This window comes from Marmota monax, unplaced genomic scaffold, assembly GCF_021218885.2.
Source record: "Marmota monax isolate L192 unplaced genomic scaffold, Marmota_monax_Labrador192_F-V1.1 WCK01_AAM20220418_F8-fsc00043, whole genome shotgun sequence".
Classification (NCBI taxonomy): Eukaryota; Metazoa; Chordata; class Mammalia; order Rodentia; family Sciuridae; genus Marmota; species Marmota monax.
Window position 1 is genome coordinate 13006699 of NW_026691982.1, and position 17177 is coordinate 13023875.

General features: G+C 35.2%; 1 protein-coding gene across 4 annotated transcripts in view; it reads right to left on the minus strand.

Annotated features, from left to right (window-relative positions):
- The window catches only part of Mipep (mitochondrial intermediate peptidase), a 190796-nt gene that overhangs the window by 166987 nt on the left and 6632 nt on the right, over nt 1-17177 (minus strand). For 3 of the 4 annotated variants that reach the window (XM_058580731.1, XM_046447939.1, XM_058580741.1), the window contains exons 4-7: nt 16198-16284; nt 11003-11066; nt 4615-4797; nt 3680-3836 (exon numbers count right to left, since the gene is read on the minus strand). In XM_058580731.1, the coding sequence (XP_058436714.1) occupies nt 3680-3836; nt 4615-4797; nt 11003-11066; nt 16198-16284 (491 nt within the window). The remainder of the gene's footprint in view (nt 1-3679; nt 3837-4614; nt 4798-11002; nt 11067-16197; nt 16285-17177) is intronic. The other variant, XM_058580735.1, reaches the window with a different exon arrangement.

Sequence of the window (17177 nt, forward strand, 5' to 3'; positions counted from 1 at the left end):
TTCAAGACCCTGTCTCAAAATCAAAACTAAAAAGGGCTGGAGATGTAGCTCAGTGTAAACCACCCCTGAATTCAATCTCTGCTACAAAAAAAAAAAAAAAAAGGATCTGTAAAATTGTCATATTAAAAGGACTAAATTTGAAACTCCTAAAAATAAATGCCTCACTCGCTGCAGTTATTTCCTAATTCACCCATCACATGAATGTCCATCTTACCCTCATTTACCCCTTTCTCTGCCATCCTTATACCTGTGAAGACTCCCATCTCTTCCCTGTGCACCTCCTTCATGAGATCTCAACAGCCACCTAAGTATCTGACAAACTTACTGACTCCATAAAGTCCTATGGCACTGTTTTGTCTATACTAATCATTTGGCAGTAAAGCTCTGCCAACCTGTACTATTAATATCTACTTTTACATGTATACACCTGGGCTCATTATTAACCAATTATAAGTCCCCTCAAGGATACAGGTCACAGCCTATCTATGTAACTGTATTCATAGAGTCTCACTCCAAAATACCACCACCACACCAACCACTCAGTGAACAAGGTGATTTGTCAGCATTGATATATGGCTGAGGTTGCTGCAGTTCTGGTGAGCTCCAATCCATAGCACTTGAGCTAATGACAGTCCCTAGTCCTCTCTTCCTACTTGATCTTCCCACAGCATTACAGTCAACTCACTCCCTTCTTCTTAAGACTTTCTTTTTCATGGCCTCCAGGAACACATGCTCTTATTTGCTTTCCTTCCTTCTCACTAATATACTCCCTTGGCACAAAAATTCATATAAAGATTCAAATGTACATTTCTAGCTCAGAACACTCTCAACTCCATGTTTGAATATCTAACTTCCTACTCAGCTTTGCCACTTGAATGCCAACTTCCATCTCAAATTTAACTTAAACCAAAACAAGGTTTTGGCCTTCCTATCTCAGTTAATAGTAACTCACTCTCTTTCCATTTGCTTAAGTCAAAACCTTTGGCTCTCACGTCAAAATTCTCTATAGCCAGGAACTAGAATTATATTAAGTGAAATAAGCCAAACTCAGAAGGTCAGGTGTCCTTACATTTTCTCTTATATGTGGAAGTGAAAGAGGAAAAAGGAAAAGAAGTGAGGTGGGGGTAACTCATGAAGATCAAAGGGAGATCAGAAGAGGGAAAGGACCATGGGGTAGAAAGAGGGAAAGAGGGGTAAGTGCTAGGGAGTGATACTGGCCATATTATATTGTTATATTGTGTGCATGTATGAATATGTAACAATAAATTCCACAGTTATATACAACCATAATGCACCAAAAAAAAATCGGAAAGAAGGAAAAAAATACTCTATATCTAACTCTGACCCCATCTTTACCAGCTGCACTGCTACCAATCTGATCAAGATGCATCATTTCTTATGATTATTGCAAAATCGTTTCCAAATGTCATTCCATCACTCCCACCCCACTGCAGTCTTTCTTGACATCAGCAGCACATGACTTATCACTAGATATGTCAGATCATTTCACTTCTCACCCAATGCCTGCAATGTCTTTTCGTTTCACTTAAGTCAAGGCCCCACTTCATGCAGACCTCCCTGCCAAGACCTTTGTTTTCACCTCTTTCCATTCTCCCCTTCCTCCACTCCATTTTGCCCTTTGTACTTTTCCTCAAACATGTCAGTCATTTTGTCTCAAAAGTTTGGTACTTGCTCATGCTTCTGCTCAGAACCTTCTCTCTAGATGGCAACAGAATCTTTCTTGCACCCCTTTTGGGTCTACACTCACACATCATATTCTCAGCAAGCCCTTCCAGATAACAATTGTATGTGAAACTGTAATGCTGCCCCCCACACACACTCGACCCACTTACTGAGTTCTTAACTGTCTTCCCTTCTAAGAATGCCAATTTCCTATACTGTTTTCTACACTGACCCATTTCCAGTGCCTAGAATGATATCTGACATATAGTAGGCACTAAGTGAAAACTTCTTGAGTCAATGAATGAAAACAGAGCACTGGCTTTCAAGAAGCCTATGGAGGTAACTTTATAGAATATGTGTTTAGGTTCTAGCTCTGCCATGTTTTAGCAAAATATCCTAAACTTATATTTTTTATCTGTGGATAGGATGCCTACTTCACAAAACCTTAGAAAAATTAAATGTGATAATGTCAGAGTAAGCTCTAAATAATAGTCCAATAGTATATTTTATATTTATATAAAAATAAAAATTAGTATTATAATCAAAGTGATAATAACAGTGACTACAGGAATAACACAAAATTTAAAATATATACATATAATGCATGATGTACACGTGAGCCTATTTAGGAGCTAAATTATATGAAACAAATTTTAACTGCTTGGCTGGTGGTATAACTCAATGGCAGATTAATTGTCTAGCATGGGCAAGGTCCTAAGCTCCATCCTCAGCCCTGAAAAAAAAAAAAAAATTGTATGCACATAAAGGTTTCAAGGACAAAAGAGCTCAAGGAAAGTAAAAAAGTTTAACAGGCTTCATGAAAGAGGTGGATTGGATGCTGAGCACTGAAAAACAAAGTATGAGCAAAGGCACCCAGACCCAAATGAGTGTGACATGCCTACGGCCTCACAAAAAGCCTTAAACAGGTCAAGGGAAAATAGAAATAGATATGTATGAAAGAGTGGAAAACAAAATTGGATAGGTTTAAAAGAATTTAGGGAACACATGAACATGATTAAGAAAGAAGGGATAAACATGGAAGGAAGAAAAATAGCATAGAATTATGGATGCGATCTTCCCCCTAAAGAGTTTGCTTTTGGTGCCTCCACCCAGGAATGGCATATCCATCCAGATGCAATATCTCCTCCTCCCTTTCAACCTGCACCAAGTCTTATAACTTTGACCTCCAAAATTCATCTTGAATCTAAACAGCTGCACCATTTCACCCACCTAATCCTGATTCACTGCCTAAATCACAGCTGAGATTTAAAAAATGTCTTTGAAAAGACATTATATATATATTATGGTCACTGTATAACATTTTCTCTTAAACATGATGAATCATAAAGGATTCAACATAGCACGAGGCAAGTTTATTGTAAACTCAAGGATAGAGGCTATCCCTTAACCCCACCTAGCATAAACCTTCCCATGCAGTACTATTCTCTATGAAAGGTAGATTTGTGGGACTATGTGTTTTTATATTTATATTTAACTTTGACCTTAGTAAAAATATTAATCGTCCATCCTCTCACCCTAATTCTAACTAATTTGATTATGTCAAATATAGAAATTAATTGAGTTAGAATGAAAAGAATGTAAACTATCATCAAATGAAACTTTGGATTTGATTTACTCCCATTTCATGCATGAAATAAATAACCTTAGCTGAAAAGAATATATACCAAATTATTAGCTCTATTTAAAGATCATTCTCATCAAAAGATGTCAAAAATCTCAATAAACGGTTCTCTGAGTGTATTCAAAAAAAAACACTCATTTATAGCTGTTTAAAATCAGAAGTTTGGGACTGAGGAGATAGCTCAGTGGTAGGTACCTGCTTAGCATATGTGAGTACTGAGCTATATCATATATATACATATATACATATATATATATATATATATATATATATATATATATATATATATATATCTCAAGTTCATTTTCATTTAAAACCCCATTTTGTCCTTAAAAGGTGGATAAATAGGCTTACCTGGCTTTTGAGCTATTGTTCCTTGGAGAGCCCTGTGGGAAAATGTAGAATAGCCTACTAACTTTGCCAGGAGGTCTCTGTTGCTTAGCAATTCTTCTAAATATTTCAATTGACTGGCATTGGGATAAAGAAAAATCCTATAAGCAGCTTCTCGAACCTATATTTAAAAAGTGCAAGATATAAAAATCCACAACATAAAGTCCTATGCAACAATAACATAGTCCCAATCTCACCACTTTATCTATAATCATCACTTTCAAAATTAAATACTGATTTATACAAGGTGAATAAAGCTTTCAGAGCAATAAAATAGTATGGGTCACAACAGAATACTTGACTGGAGCTATAGCTAGGGTCTGGTGGGACAAACTTTGACTCAGTGCTATTTCTCTATACATAAAGCATCTTTAATCACATAAAGACTTCATGTATTAAAAATCTCAGCAGTCTATAAAGTCAGTCATTGTTGTTTCTTATCATCTTCTAAAATAAAGGAATTTTTTAAGCCAGGCATGGTGGTGCACACCTGTAACCCCAGCAGCTTAAAAGGCTGAGGCAGGAGGATCGTGAGTTCAAAGCCAGCCTCAGCAACTTACTAGGCCTTAAGCAATTCAGTGAGACCCTGTCTCTGAATAAAATTTAAAAAAGTGCTGGGGATGTGGCTCAGTAGTTAAGTTCCCCTGAATTCAATCTCTGGTACCACCCCCCCCCAAAAAAAAAGAAGAAGGAAATTTTTTATGAGACATGAAAAATTAAATCATTTTCATTATTCAAAGCATTTACGGAATTAATGATCCCATTAGTTAAAAGTTTAAAACTTAGTAACATAAAGAATTTTAATTTATCACCAAATTTTTGGTTAATACAGCAGCAACATACATTGTTTAGTATGTCTAGATGGGACCTAAACAATAAAGAGAATGAAAAATACATACCAAGTCATTTGGTGCTTCCGCATGCAGACCATCGACTACCACAAGATCCCCATCACGTACAAAGTTATGGTGAATGTGATCTGGTAAGAGATGCTTCTCAATCTTGTTGGGAAAGTTGGTTCCCATGAGAAATTTACTACTCAAATCCAAAATTTTAACATTAAGGTCCACTGCTCTTTTACGCTACATGTGGGAGGAATAAAAGTTATTTAAGGGTATTTTAAATTAATATTTCACAATTAATTTAATAGACAATATATAAAGGTAGGAAATCAACATATATCTAGCTGATAAAGAACATTTAATATCTTGATGTTGATTCAATGTTTATAGCAGCACAATTCACAATAACTAGAATGTGGAACCAACCTCGATGCTCTTCAATAGATGAATGGATTTTAAAAATGTGGTATTTATACACAATGGAATATTACTCAGCACTAAAAAATAACAAGATCATGGCATTTGCAGGCAAATGGATGGCATTAGAGCAGATTATGCTAAGTGAAGTTAGCCAATCCCTAAAAAACAAATGCCGAATGTCTTCTCTGATATAAGGGGGGAGACTCAAAATGGGATAGGGAGGAAGAGCATGAGAAGAACACTACCACTAAATAGTGAAGAGAGGTGGGAGGGAAAAAGAGGGAGAAGGGGAGTTGCACGGAAGATGGAAGGAGAACCTCATTGTTATACAGAATACATATATGATATTGTGATGAGAAAAAGAAAAAAAAAGTGTGTCACATTAGATTGGACAGAGAGAAAGGATGGGAGAGGAGGGGAGGAGTAGGGAGGATAGGAAGGGCAGCAGAATAGAATAGACAATATGATTGATGTATGTACATTCCATGTATGTATTATATGTCAAAATACATTCTGCTGTCATGTATGACTAAAAAAAAAATAAAAATAAATTTTATGGTTAAAAAAAATAGGATCAGTATAGTCAGAGTACTTCTACTTTCCTTGGCAACACTTTGACCTCATTAACACCAATGTATTACAACATGAAATAAAAATATCATGCAATTGATTTATGACAATGTTTCTGGACACCGAATATTTGAGTTGAGAGACATAAGTAAGAAAACATTCTTGTTATGTCTGAATGCATTAAAATAGGTCCTGCAGATGTTTTTGTACATACAAACAAATTTAAAGAGTAAAATCATCAATTAAAAAAATATATCTTGATGTTGATTAATTATTTAAGATCTCAATAAAAAATTTTCTTTGATTTTATAATGTTTGTATATTTTAAGAGTTTTACAACTTCTAGAGTTCTATTTTATGTCTAATGCAATTATGTTACCAATCCTTGAAATTAATAATGTGAAAAATACAGAATCCTCCTCTGTCCCCCCACCCCACCCAAAAAAAAGCCTTCCTTAAGTGAGCCAGAGAATAGAGTGCTGGTTAATATCTGTTCAACGGGGGCACTTACAAAGTATTTTTAGACTAAGAAAAACTAATATTTAAAGGGCAGAATTAGAAAATATATTTACTCTTAAAAGGTTAGAATAAAGGGCAGAGGGAAAGGGAAGTAATAGAGTATTTCACAGAAGAGTAGAGAACACACACAAGAGGAAAGCCCACTTTAAAAGTTCTGATTTGGGGGTTGGGGCTGTAGCTCACTTGGCAGAGCACTTGCCTAGCACAAGTGAGGCACTGGTTTAGAATAAAATAAAATAAAATAAAACCATTCTGTCCATCTACAAAAAATTTTAAAAAAATAAAAGTTCTGATTTTGCATACTCTTGGGCTGCTGTAGAACAATAGAAATAAAGCCATTAGACTGAGGCCTCACACAGCAGGGCAGCGTCCTCTACTCTGTGCAAATGCACCCAGCACATGGCACATGGTCCCTGTACCTGCCAGGCCCTCAGACTGTCAGTGGTGAGGATGTGGATGGTACCAACAGAACCATAGAAGTTTTATCTTGCAGCCACAGCTTTATGAAACACAATCTCCTGAGGAAATGTGCATTATTGAAGGAGTTGCCACAAATGTTTTCAGATGAAAGATAAACTACAGTTCACATAATTAGTCAGGTCCACTAGAGGACAGGGTATGGAGTTCCAGTTATTTGTAACTAGAGAACCAGATGGGCTTCTAAACTAGGCTCATGAGGGGGCTTCAGGTCCATTATCTGCAAATATTTCTAGGAAGGGGACAATAGCTATTAATAGATTCTAAAATCTATTAATCTTCTAATAGCTATTAATAGATTCTAAGGTAAATATTTTATACCTTCAAAAGTGATTAAGCAGTACTAATTGTTTAAAAAGTTAAATACTTAAGATGCAGATGTATGTTTGATAAAAAGCTGAAAAAATTAACTCTGTAATAATAACCCAAAGTTTTCAATATAGAAAATTCAAAACTTTGTGAGAAACATAAGTTTTCAGAGATCCAATGGCTTTTTGGCTCAGATTTCTTTGCCTGTTTTTGTTTCTGGTATGGCCATGTATCACCACCTAATGGTAACTAGTAGAATAACTAAAAAGAAAAACGATGTCTAGAAACTACATTGTAGTTCAAAAATTTTCCCCAAAGCTTTCACTATAAAAATACTAAAATGTGATAAAATTAATAATTTCAAATATTTGTATCACCTAGTAAAAGGAAAAATAAACACTGAGTTCATGTTCTGATTTCAACAATCTGCTAGACATACCATTTCTTTGTTCTGTGGCAATTAAATACGCAATACTTTGAAATCTCTAAAAATTCTATGAACTTGTTATTAAATAACTGTAAAAAATACACTTACATTCACTTTACTATATTCATGAGGTCTTAAAATAAAATTTAAACAAAATTGTCAGGTTCAGAGGTGAACATCTAAAGTCTTAGCTACTTGGGAGGCTAAAGCAGGAGGATCACTTGAGCTCAGGAGTGGGAGGGCAGCCTAGGTAACACAATGAGACCCCCATCTCAAAGAAAGAAAGAAAAAAAAAGTCTGTAAAGAATATAGGCCTTACACCCTACCTGCCTACATTTACCACCCAGTTAATCCCTATCAGGAGATTAATGCACTGATTAGGTTAAGACTCATAACCCAGTCATGTCATCTCTAAACTTTCTTGCATTGACTCAAATGTGAGCTTTTGGGGTACACCTCACATCTAAACCACAACACCTGACATACATAAGACCCCAGTTCAATCCTCAGATTACAAAACAAAACCTAAGAACCTAGAGTATGAATCTGCAGCTAAGGGGGTAGATCTTTCCAAATGTACATATTTTGAAATTAAAAACAACTGTCAAGAGGTTAGCCCAAGAATGTTAACAACAGCCCCAAACTTAAAATAATCCAAGTGTTCAGTAGGAGAATGAATAAACACATTATGGCACACTCCTACAATGACATACTACTCCAAGTAATAAATAATGAACTATTGAAACCCATCAGTACAAGAAGCCAGACACAAAACACCACATTATCCTATTTACATGAAGGTAAAGAACAGGTAAAATTAGTATACAGTATTAAAAATCAGAGTAGTTGTTGCCTGGATTTTCTGAATGTGGGGTACAGGGAGGTGAGGATAAGGGGTTTGGATAGAAGACACTGAAAGGGAACCAAGTCCTTTGAACCATGAACCAAAGGGCAATGTCCTAGGTTTGTCTTGACTGGGGTATTCGTTACATGGGAGGGTGGATTTATCTTAATTTATCCAGTTATATATATTACATTTATGAATTTTACTGTATATAATTAAATAAATCATTCAGTGAAAAATAAATTTTGTAAAATTTTCATATAATCAGTAAAAATTTCAAAAATAAAGTTTCAGATTCAAAAAAAAAAAGAATATAGGCCTTTATATTTGTAGATTATGTTGGTGGGTTTACTTCATGCTCTCTCTTCTAAAACATGTAACGTGTTCCTTATACCCTATCCTTGTGGGGTACCTTTGAGAACAAACATGGAAGTTGTAACAAAATTTAGCAGATTTATTTTTCTTACATCTCTAATGCTGATGGGTTCCCCAGGGAATTAATTACTAGGAAAGAGTAATATACCATAAGGACACATGTTAGATAAAGCAGCAATGTTTATATTGCTCAAACAGAACACATATGATTTGTCAACAAGTTACAGAAAGCATTTTTATAAAGATTATATAAAATATTATAATTATCCATAAAGATCTCTACTAGTGATATTCCTTTTGAAGATATCAAATTCAATTAATGTTAGCTAGCATTACAATGATTCATGACTCAGTGATTTGATATTTCACTAAGTCTAAAATTGTTACACATTAAAAATCATGATGTATGCTCTCAGTCTTTGATAAGCCTTAGAGATAAGTGATGCAATAGTAACAACTTCAATAAAAGGCAGATAAATGCCTATATGCAATAAGGATACATGCCATATGAGTGAAGCAAGTAAAATGAGTTAAGATGAATACAAAATTCCACCTGGGGAACTGATACACAGACCATATGTCCTGAAGATGAATGTCCAGGGGATTTTAGCCAGGCAAACCTGGCAAGGAGGAGGACATACCCCACACCACACAAACACACAGACGGAAGACAGGTGTGATGAGCTGCAATGGAGCACTAAACAAAGGAAAGCACTGAGAGGTTCTCGGTGGGAGAATCTAACAAATTGATGCTTTAAAAAAAAGATTCTTAATGTTCAGATGTAGATTAGACAGAGCAACAGCATGCCTACAGGAGTCTGTATGACTTTACATAATAGCCTCCCACAAACTCTAGGTTCACCAGTTTTTTATCAATAAAACGGAAATAATGGTACCATTCTCAAAGTTATCAGGAAGATATGATGTGAAACATATGCTTTAATATAGCAAAGCCCAGGTGATATAAATTATAATGACAATTAGGAAGACAAAGCCTTTGTAGGCCAGTGCAATTATCTAGTCAAGGTAATTTGACTTGGTTACTAATTAAGATATGAGAGTACTAGAACGGGAAAAAATGCAAACTGCCTCTGAAACTTTCTTCCAAGTGAGTCAGAGAATATGGTATATATCACTAGTATAGAAAAGTACTAATAAATAACTGGTCTGGAGAGGGGCAAAGGTGTTTACTTTATGAATTTATAGAACCCATTGACCTGTGACCTCATGGGAAAGCACATCCCAGCTCAGGGTCAGACCAAGAGTCAGGTGCAAAGTCCTTGAAGCTACATAAAAACACCAGACATGTGTGTGGACCCACTAACATTCAAACCCAGTGCCTATCAAAATGACAGAATTTATTGTATATTATATACAATCATCCCTCAGCATCCACAAGGGAAGGTTCCAAGATACTCCCCTTTCCTCCACCGATACCGAAGTCCACAGATGCTCAAGACCGTTATATAAAATGGTATTATTGTATTTGCATAGAACTTATGTATATTTTTCCATTTACTTTAAACCATCTCTGTCACCTAATACAATGTAAATGCCATGTTAAGTAGTTACACACTGAATTGGGGGGGGGGGCTAGTGACAAAAAAAGTCTATACATGTCAGTATAGATGAAATTATTTTTCTGAATATTTCCCATCTGTAGTTAGTTAAATCCAGATGTGGAACCCATGAATATGGAGGGCTAGTGGTATATCCTCAAGACTGCCATTTACTTTCAAAGACATCCTGATAAACTAATCTGTTCTTAAGTAAATGGTTTAATTATACTATATTTATTTGGAAAAACATTGTTACCTTTAAAGAAAAAAAATGCAGCACTCAGTTTCTTAGGATGTCATGTTCTAGAAAGAGCAGTGGCCAGGAAGAGAAGTCCTGGGAACTAAGGATAAGAACTTGAACAAATCACTTTGTCCTGTTTCCACATCTGTAAAACAAGAGGTCTGGACAATGTATCAAGCCCTTCATCCCAGTGTAAACACTGTGACCTACACTTATTGCTGCCAGAACAAAAGTGTGTGGATCTGTCAAAAACATGGGCAATGTGAATAAAGGCACTTAAGGAAATCCCCTGTACTTTCGGCTGTCAATGATTTAGCCTATTTGCTTGCTGATCTTTTCTGATACTGCGCATCTTACCCTAATTCCATGACATCTCAAGCATCCCAACTGTCTCAAGCCATTTTTAATTGTGATAGCCCAGCTTCCAGAGAGCACTACATTCAAACACAGCCTATGGGAGAATTCCATAACAATGACCTGAGCATTTTTAAAAATATTTATTTATTTATGTGGTGCTGAGGATCGAACCCAGAGCCTCACTCGTGCAAAGCAAGCACTCTACCATTGAGCCACAACCCCAGCCCCGCTGACCTGAGCGTTTCTGTAATATAAATATTCAAGCACTAAATAAGCACTCTGAAACAAAGATGTCAACTATAAATGCTAGTAAAACAAGAGGTATCAAATACAGAGGAAAGATTTACCTTTTCTTCATCTAGATGGATCCCGCTGATTTCAAAATCAAACATAAATAGTTCAGCCACTCGCCTAATATAAAAGAGTCCAGGTTATAATCATTAATAAAATTTATTAGCAAAAATCAGTGGGTTTTTTGTTGTTATTGTCATCGTTGAATCAACCCTTTTAAAACCTATTGCCAAAAGTTGTTTCAACACACATACAAGCACACACATAATTTATCTGTTTTAAACAAGGAGCTTAATATCTCAGAAGTCAGAAAAAACATCTAGCTGACTGATAAGTATCATTAGCTTGTCATGTAAGAGCTTATTCCCTTATTCAGTGCAAACCTGTTAAAGTCACCATCATAATTACTTATTTATTTCAACTTCATCCAAATCCCCAAAATTAAAAACATAAAACAGTTTATACTTGGATGATTTTTCAAAGGCCCTTCGCATGAGATTTTCGGTTTTTCTTCCAAATAGTAGCAGCTACTTCGAATGTTCAATTCTTTGATGCTATGCCGGAAGCCAAGTTTCTTGGCTGAGGAAAACTGTTTTCTTTCTTTCTAATCCTGCTTTTTGTTTGGAACGGATTTCAATTGTAATGCCTTTTTCTGTCAACAATATATTTTTTAATGCTTTTTTTCTGGAGATAGGCCAGCTAAATATTTGATATACTCTTTTGGCTGCCTCAAAAGAGATATATTTATCTTCCTGATTAATGTGTCTGAGATATTTTAAATAATCAGAATTAAAGTTCCTCTGAAATTCTAAAAACTAATAATGTAGTCACTTATATTCTTTCTTAAATAATGTAAGAGTGCTTCACTCAAGCCCACCTTCCTCTCTCTTTCTAAACAGTCCACCTAAGAACCTAGCCCTCTCTAAGTAATTTTCTGTTGGTTTTTTCTAGGACAATATAACCTGAATTTATTAACTTTAAGCAACAATAATTTAAGATACAAGAGTCCCATATTATAGAAATTCAAGACTATACAATAAATTTTCTGTTTTAATAAGAGAGAAGAAAGATAGCAGGGCTGATAAACTGGTAATGGGAATTGATCAGATAAATTTACTCTATTATACATTACTTTATTATAGAAATGTATGAGAAATTATGTACTAAAAGCATTAATCCCGCCAATGATAACCACTATTAAAACTCTTGTACTTCCATCCAATCTGCTTTCTTTTGGAACTGGGGATCAAACCCAAGACTTTGCAAATAAAAGGCAAGCACTTTGCTGCTAAGCCATATCCTAGCCTCAATCTACTTTCAATACGCTATATTATTTATTTAGAATAATTGAGACCCATACACACACACACACACACACACACACGCGCGCGCGCGCGTTTGTATTTGTCTTTTTCTTGTAAAATTATATCACAAAGAATGAAATTATGTCATTTGCAGGAAAATGAACAGAACTTGAGAGGGTCAAGCAAAATAAGCCAGACTTAGAGAGTCAAGGGTCATATGTTTTCTCTCATATGTGGAAGCTAGAGGAGAAAATAAACAAAAAAGGGGGTGGGATCTCATGAAAATATAAAGAATGTCAGGAGACTAGAGGAAGGAGATAAGGGGGAGGTAGCAGGTTAGGGAAACAGGAGATCCTGGGGAATTAAAATTAACAAAATTATGTTATGTGCATGAATGGACATGTCACAGTGAATCCCACTATTATGTATAATTTTAATGTATTAATAAAAAACTTTAAAAACACATCACAAACATGAATAGATCTCCCTATATTAAACATTCTTCAAAAAGATGACTTTAAAAATTTGTGTTTTGTTCTATGGACTAAAAATAGTTCCCATTTTTCCCACTCCTGCTAAGTACGTGTCTTTAGCTTTGTTTGTTTCCTTAGGATAAATTCCAAGAAATTAAACTGATCAAAAAATACACACATTGACATATATTACCATATTGTCCTTCCTAAAGACTTATCAGTTTACATTTAACTAGAGAGGGAACCCTTGTACCTCAGCCCATTAACATCACTATTCTTATTCTGTTTCAACTTTGTTGACTGATGGGCTTTTTGCTTTATTCTGCCTTTCTTCAATGATGGCAGATCCCATTTTTTGGATGCCATGTACTGAACATAGCACTTACGTGAATTATTTCGTTTAAACTTCACTGTAATCTTATGACATGCTTTTTTATTCCTGTCCAAGGAAGGATAAAACTAAGGCTTAGAGAACTACTGAGTCAATACCCGACTCTGACAGTCTAATCCCACAGCTACATCTCCATGCTCTAGACATTTTTTACCATGTGTTGCTATCCCTTATTTTGTGAAATGAAAGTCTCAAAAGAATTTTTTGCTCATTTTTCTATAAGATGGCTGGCTTTCTTGCTTTTTATCACCAAGTAATTTGTAAGGTCTCAACATAATTAAATGCAATTAACCCTTTGTCATGTAAGTAACATTTGTCTCATTGTGTATTTTAACTTTAAATGCAGTTCTGCCACACCAAATCTGCAATTTTTATGTAATTAAATCCATCAGTCTTCTCTCTTCCGTATCATACCAAGAAAGATCTTCCACATCCCAGGATTAACAATGCTTTTGTGATTTCTTCTAAAAATATTTAATCTTTAATCAATCTACTGTTCCTCCCCAAAATGCTTATTCATTTACTGAAAACCAAGTTTTTCACACTAATATGCAATGGCACCTCTATCATATACCAAATATAGTCTTACACGTGTCTGAAATTTTGCTTTTCATTGATCTAATAGACTATTGACTTGCTTATGTATAATGCTCTTCTAAGTAATTTTTTTTACCTATGCTTTCATATTTATTCTCTAAGACTTCAAAATAATTTAAGTAACAAAAACAATGAAGTCTCTTTTAGATATAGAAACAAGAGCACTAAACTTACAGGTCAGTAGAGAACAATATTAAACTTTCTTCCTTCTTATCTAAGAACATTTCTCCCAGTTGTTTCTCATACTGGGGAACAAGGAGGGGTCCATGCACAAGCACCCATGCCAGGTTCAGGTTCTGCACAGACCTTGGGAGTTAATTCCAAAGTAAATTATAGCTTTTGTTGCTATTGTGGCTGGGGTTTTCCCTCCATGTCTGGAAAGTGAGTTTCTATGTTTTTTGCATACAGACTATATGGTTTTGGAAAGTCCCAAGTTAAACAAGTTTCTTTGTGGTTGGGTTCTCAGAGACTCTAAAGTATTAAAATTCTCCAATGGGGAAACAAATGTCAGATTCTCAAACTTATGGACCAAGAAAACCCTTCTAAGAAAAGTTCTGAATATCTGATAGAATTAATATTTCATGGAATGGATCTAGTAAGATAATGAACTACTCAATTCGAATAATTCTTTCTATACATTAACTTATCATGACAAGATACTTTATTAAATCAATAAATCTCTGTTTTAGCCATTATACTTATACTTTACAATGCATAAAAACTAGGATGTAGTTCTTTCTGGTTGCCAGCTAACACATCTGATTGATGTGCAAGTGTCATGATATTTCATTAATTATTCAAATTCTAGCCTTCTCCCACTTTCAAAGCTTTTCCTTTTTATACTGATATTCCATGTAGCTTATTCTTCCCAATGTATTTGTCATTTTGTTATTTGAAAGTTCCTATCAGCATTTTTTAGTAACATCTAGAAATATAGAATATATCCTATAAGTAAAAGTCCTTTGCATGTAAGACGGTCTGATAGTCTGCAATTAAACTGATTGACACCTCAGTAAAAATCAGATTGAAGGGGCTGGGGCTGGGGCTCAGTGGTAGAATGCCTGCCTAGCATGTGTGAGGCACTGGGTTCAATTATCAGCACTACATATAAATAAATGAATAAAATAAAGGTCCATCAACATCTAAAAAATATTTTTTTAAAAAAATCAGATTGAATAATCTTATTTTTAATATTCTTCATTGTTACTTTATAAAGTATAAATCTGGCACCATTAATAGGTATTCAACTTTTACTTGTTTTACTAATGAAGGCAAATATAATGCTGAAGCCTAAAATTATAATGAAACCAAATATTCTGACAACACAGCTAACTTTACTAGTATATGGAGCTACCAGGATCAATGAAGTAAAACAAGGTCAGGTACCGGCATACCTGCCAGTCAGATGAAAATAAGCCACCAAACGCTGAGCTCATTTTGCTACTCATACTGCATAGTACTCACACTCTGCACGGAGTAGCAAGATTCCATTACCAACTGGTCCCTGTGGAATAGGGCTTCAGTTGGGAATCATAGCCACATATAGAGAGACAAGAAGAAAGAAGCAGGAGAAAGAAAAATTTGGAGCCAAAGGAAATAAGTGTCCCATTTAAAAAAAAAAAAACAAAAAAAGATAAGCAGATCCAAATAAGGTGAAAAACAAAAATCTGTACATTATGATCCAAATATGAGCAAATAAATGACAAACCATATTATACTTATTTTATAAACAAATGTGACCAAAAAACTGAGATATCCAAGGTCATATATCAAATATTCTTATGTATTGACTTAGAAATTTGACTTTTTGATTCATATTTATTAATCTGTATTTTTTTTTTTTTTTTTTGATGATTGAACCCAGTGGCACACTACCACTGAGCTATATCCTCTTTTTTCTATTGAGACAGGATCTCACTAAGCTGCCCACAGTGGCTTCAAACTTGTGATCCTCCTGCCTCAGCCTCCCTAGTAGCTGAGATTACAGGCAGATGCCATGCATCTAGCTAATAAAGTAATTTAATGAACCAAAAAGCAAATCATTTCAAAGATATTGATATCCACAGTAAATAAATCAATTTGCTAATATCTTCCAATGGTATCAATTATGGAACTTTAAGCATAAAGGTAAGCGTAATTATCAAATGTTTATAGTTCATTCATTCATTGGTGAAATACCTACTACATGTTGCCTCAGTGAACCAAATTTAGTGAGGTAAAATGATGATAAATAAACAAATGGATAAGATGCTGATGGAAATTACTAGGGCATTGAAGAAAAATAAAGCAAGATAAGAGAATGGGGCCTGACCTGGTGGGAAGAGGATCTATCATTTGAGTAGAGTCTTACAAAAACTGCAGGAGTCATGGAGATATATGGGGAGGAACATTGCAGGGAGCTATGTGTGCAGAGGATACTCCAAAGGGGAAAACTCTCAGCTTTACCACTAGAGTCACAGTCATAACAAATGCAAAGGAATGAGTACCTGGTTTCTACATCAAGGGAATCCACAAGCTTTTTATCAGATAGTAATTTCTGCAAACTCTGATATAATTCCACATTTGTGTTCAACCTAGAAAAAATTAAAAATGAAAAAAAAAATCACTGATTTTCTTAAATCTTATTTTTTACTCGCTATATAAAAAAAGAAACCATATGAGATTGTAACATATCCATTCCCAGAGGTTAAAAGTTGGGGGTAGATTTAGTCCCCCCCCCCTTTCCTTTATTTGGACCAGGAATAGCCTTATTAGTAACAGAACTATATAGTATAGAAGCAGGCAGTCTGTTAGGTAAAATGTCAAAGGTATTCACTGTCCTACAATATAAAAGAGTAAGTTCAAATCCATAGTCAGTAGTTAGGCCCAAAAAGCATAGAAAAGAAGCAAGGAGAGAAATACCCATGCCTATCTCTTTTTTAATAAGAGGAAAGGAGTAAGGATTGGCAGGAGGCTTAATGGACAGGTTTTCCAGTCCTGAACTCAGCACTCTGAACCTAAACTTCCTGTATTCACCTGGGTGGGAGTGGCAGACCTATACTGGAAAGGAAAGCATAGGACCTAAGCTTTACTGCCACATCCAGATGCAGATCAGTCCCTACTACTGGTCTGTGACCTTGGGCAAATTATTTAGATCTTAGGTTATTGTAAGGATTAAGTGAGATCATGTGTGTACCTGAGTACACTACTCATACTAATAAACCACTGCCCATGTAGCCAGCCTGCTCTTAGCCAAAGCTCAGGAGGAAAGAGTCTACCATCCAACTTTCATCTCAATGGAGAAAGTACCCCAACCCCCAATTTTTGCTTTATGAAACAGTCTTAACAATGTTGCCTGGGCCCTGTTTTCCTGTCCTAAGTAAATTCATGTCAGGCAAGCTTAGCTTTATACACATCTGACATGGTATCTTGCACCTAAGTGCTTTGGAATATAGCACTGTCCACATTTAAGTTATTTTAACAAGCA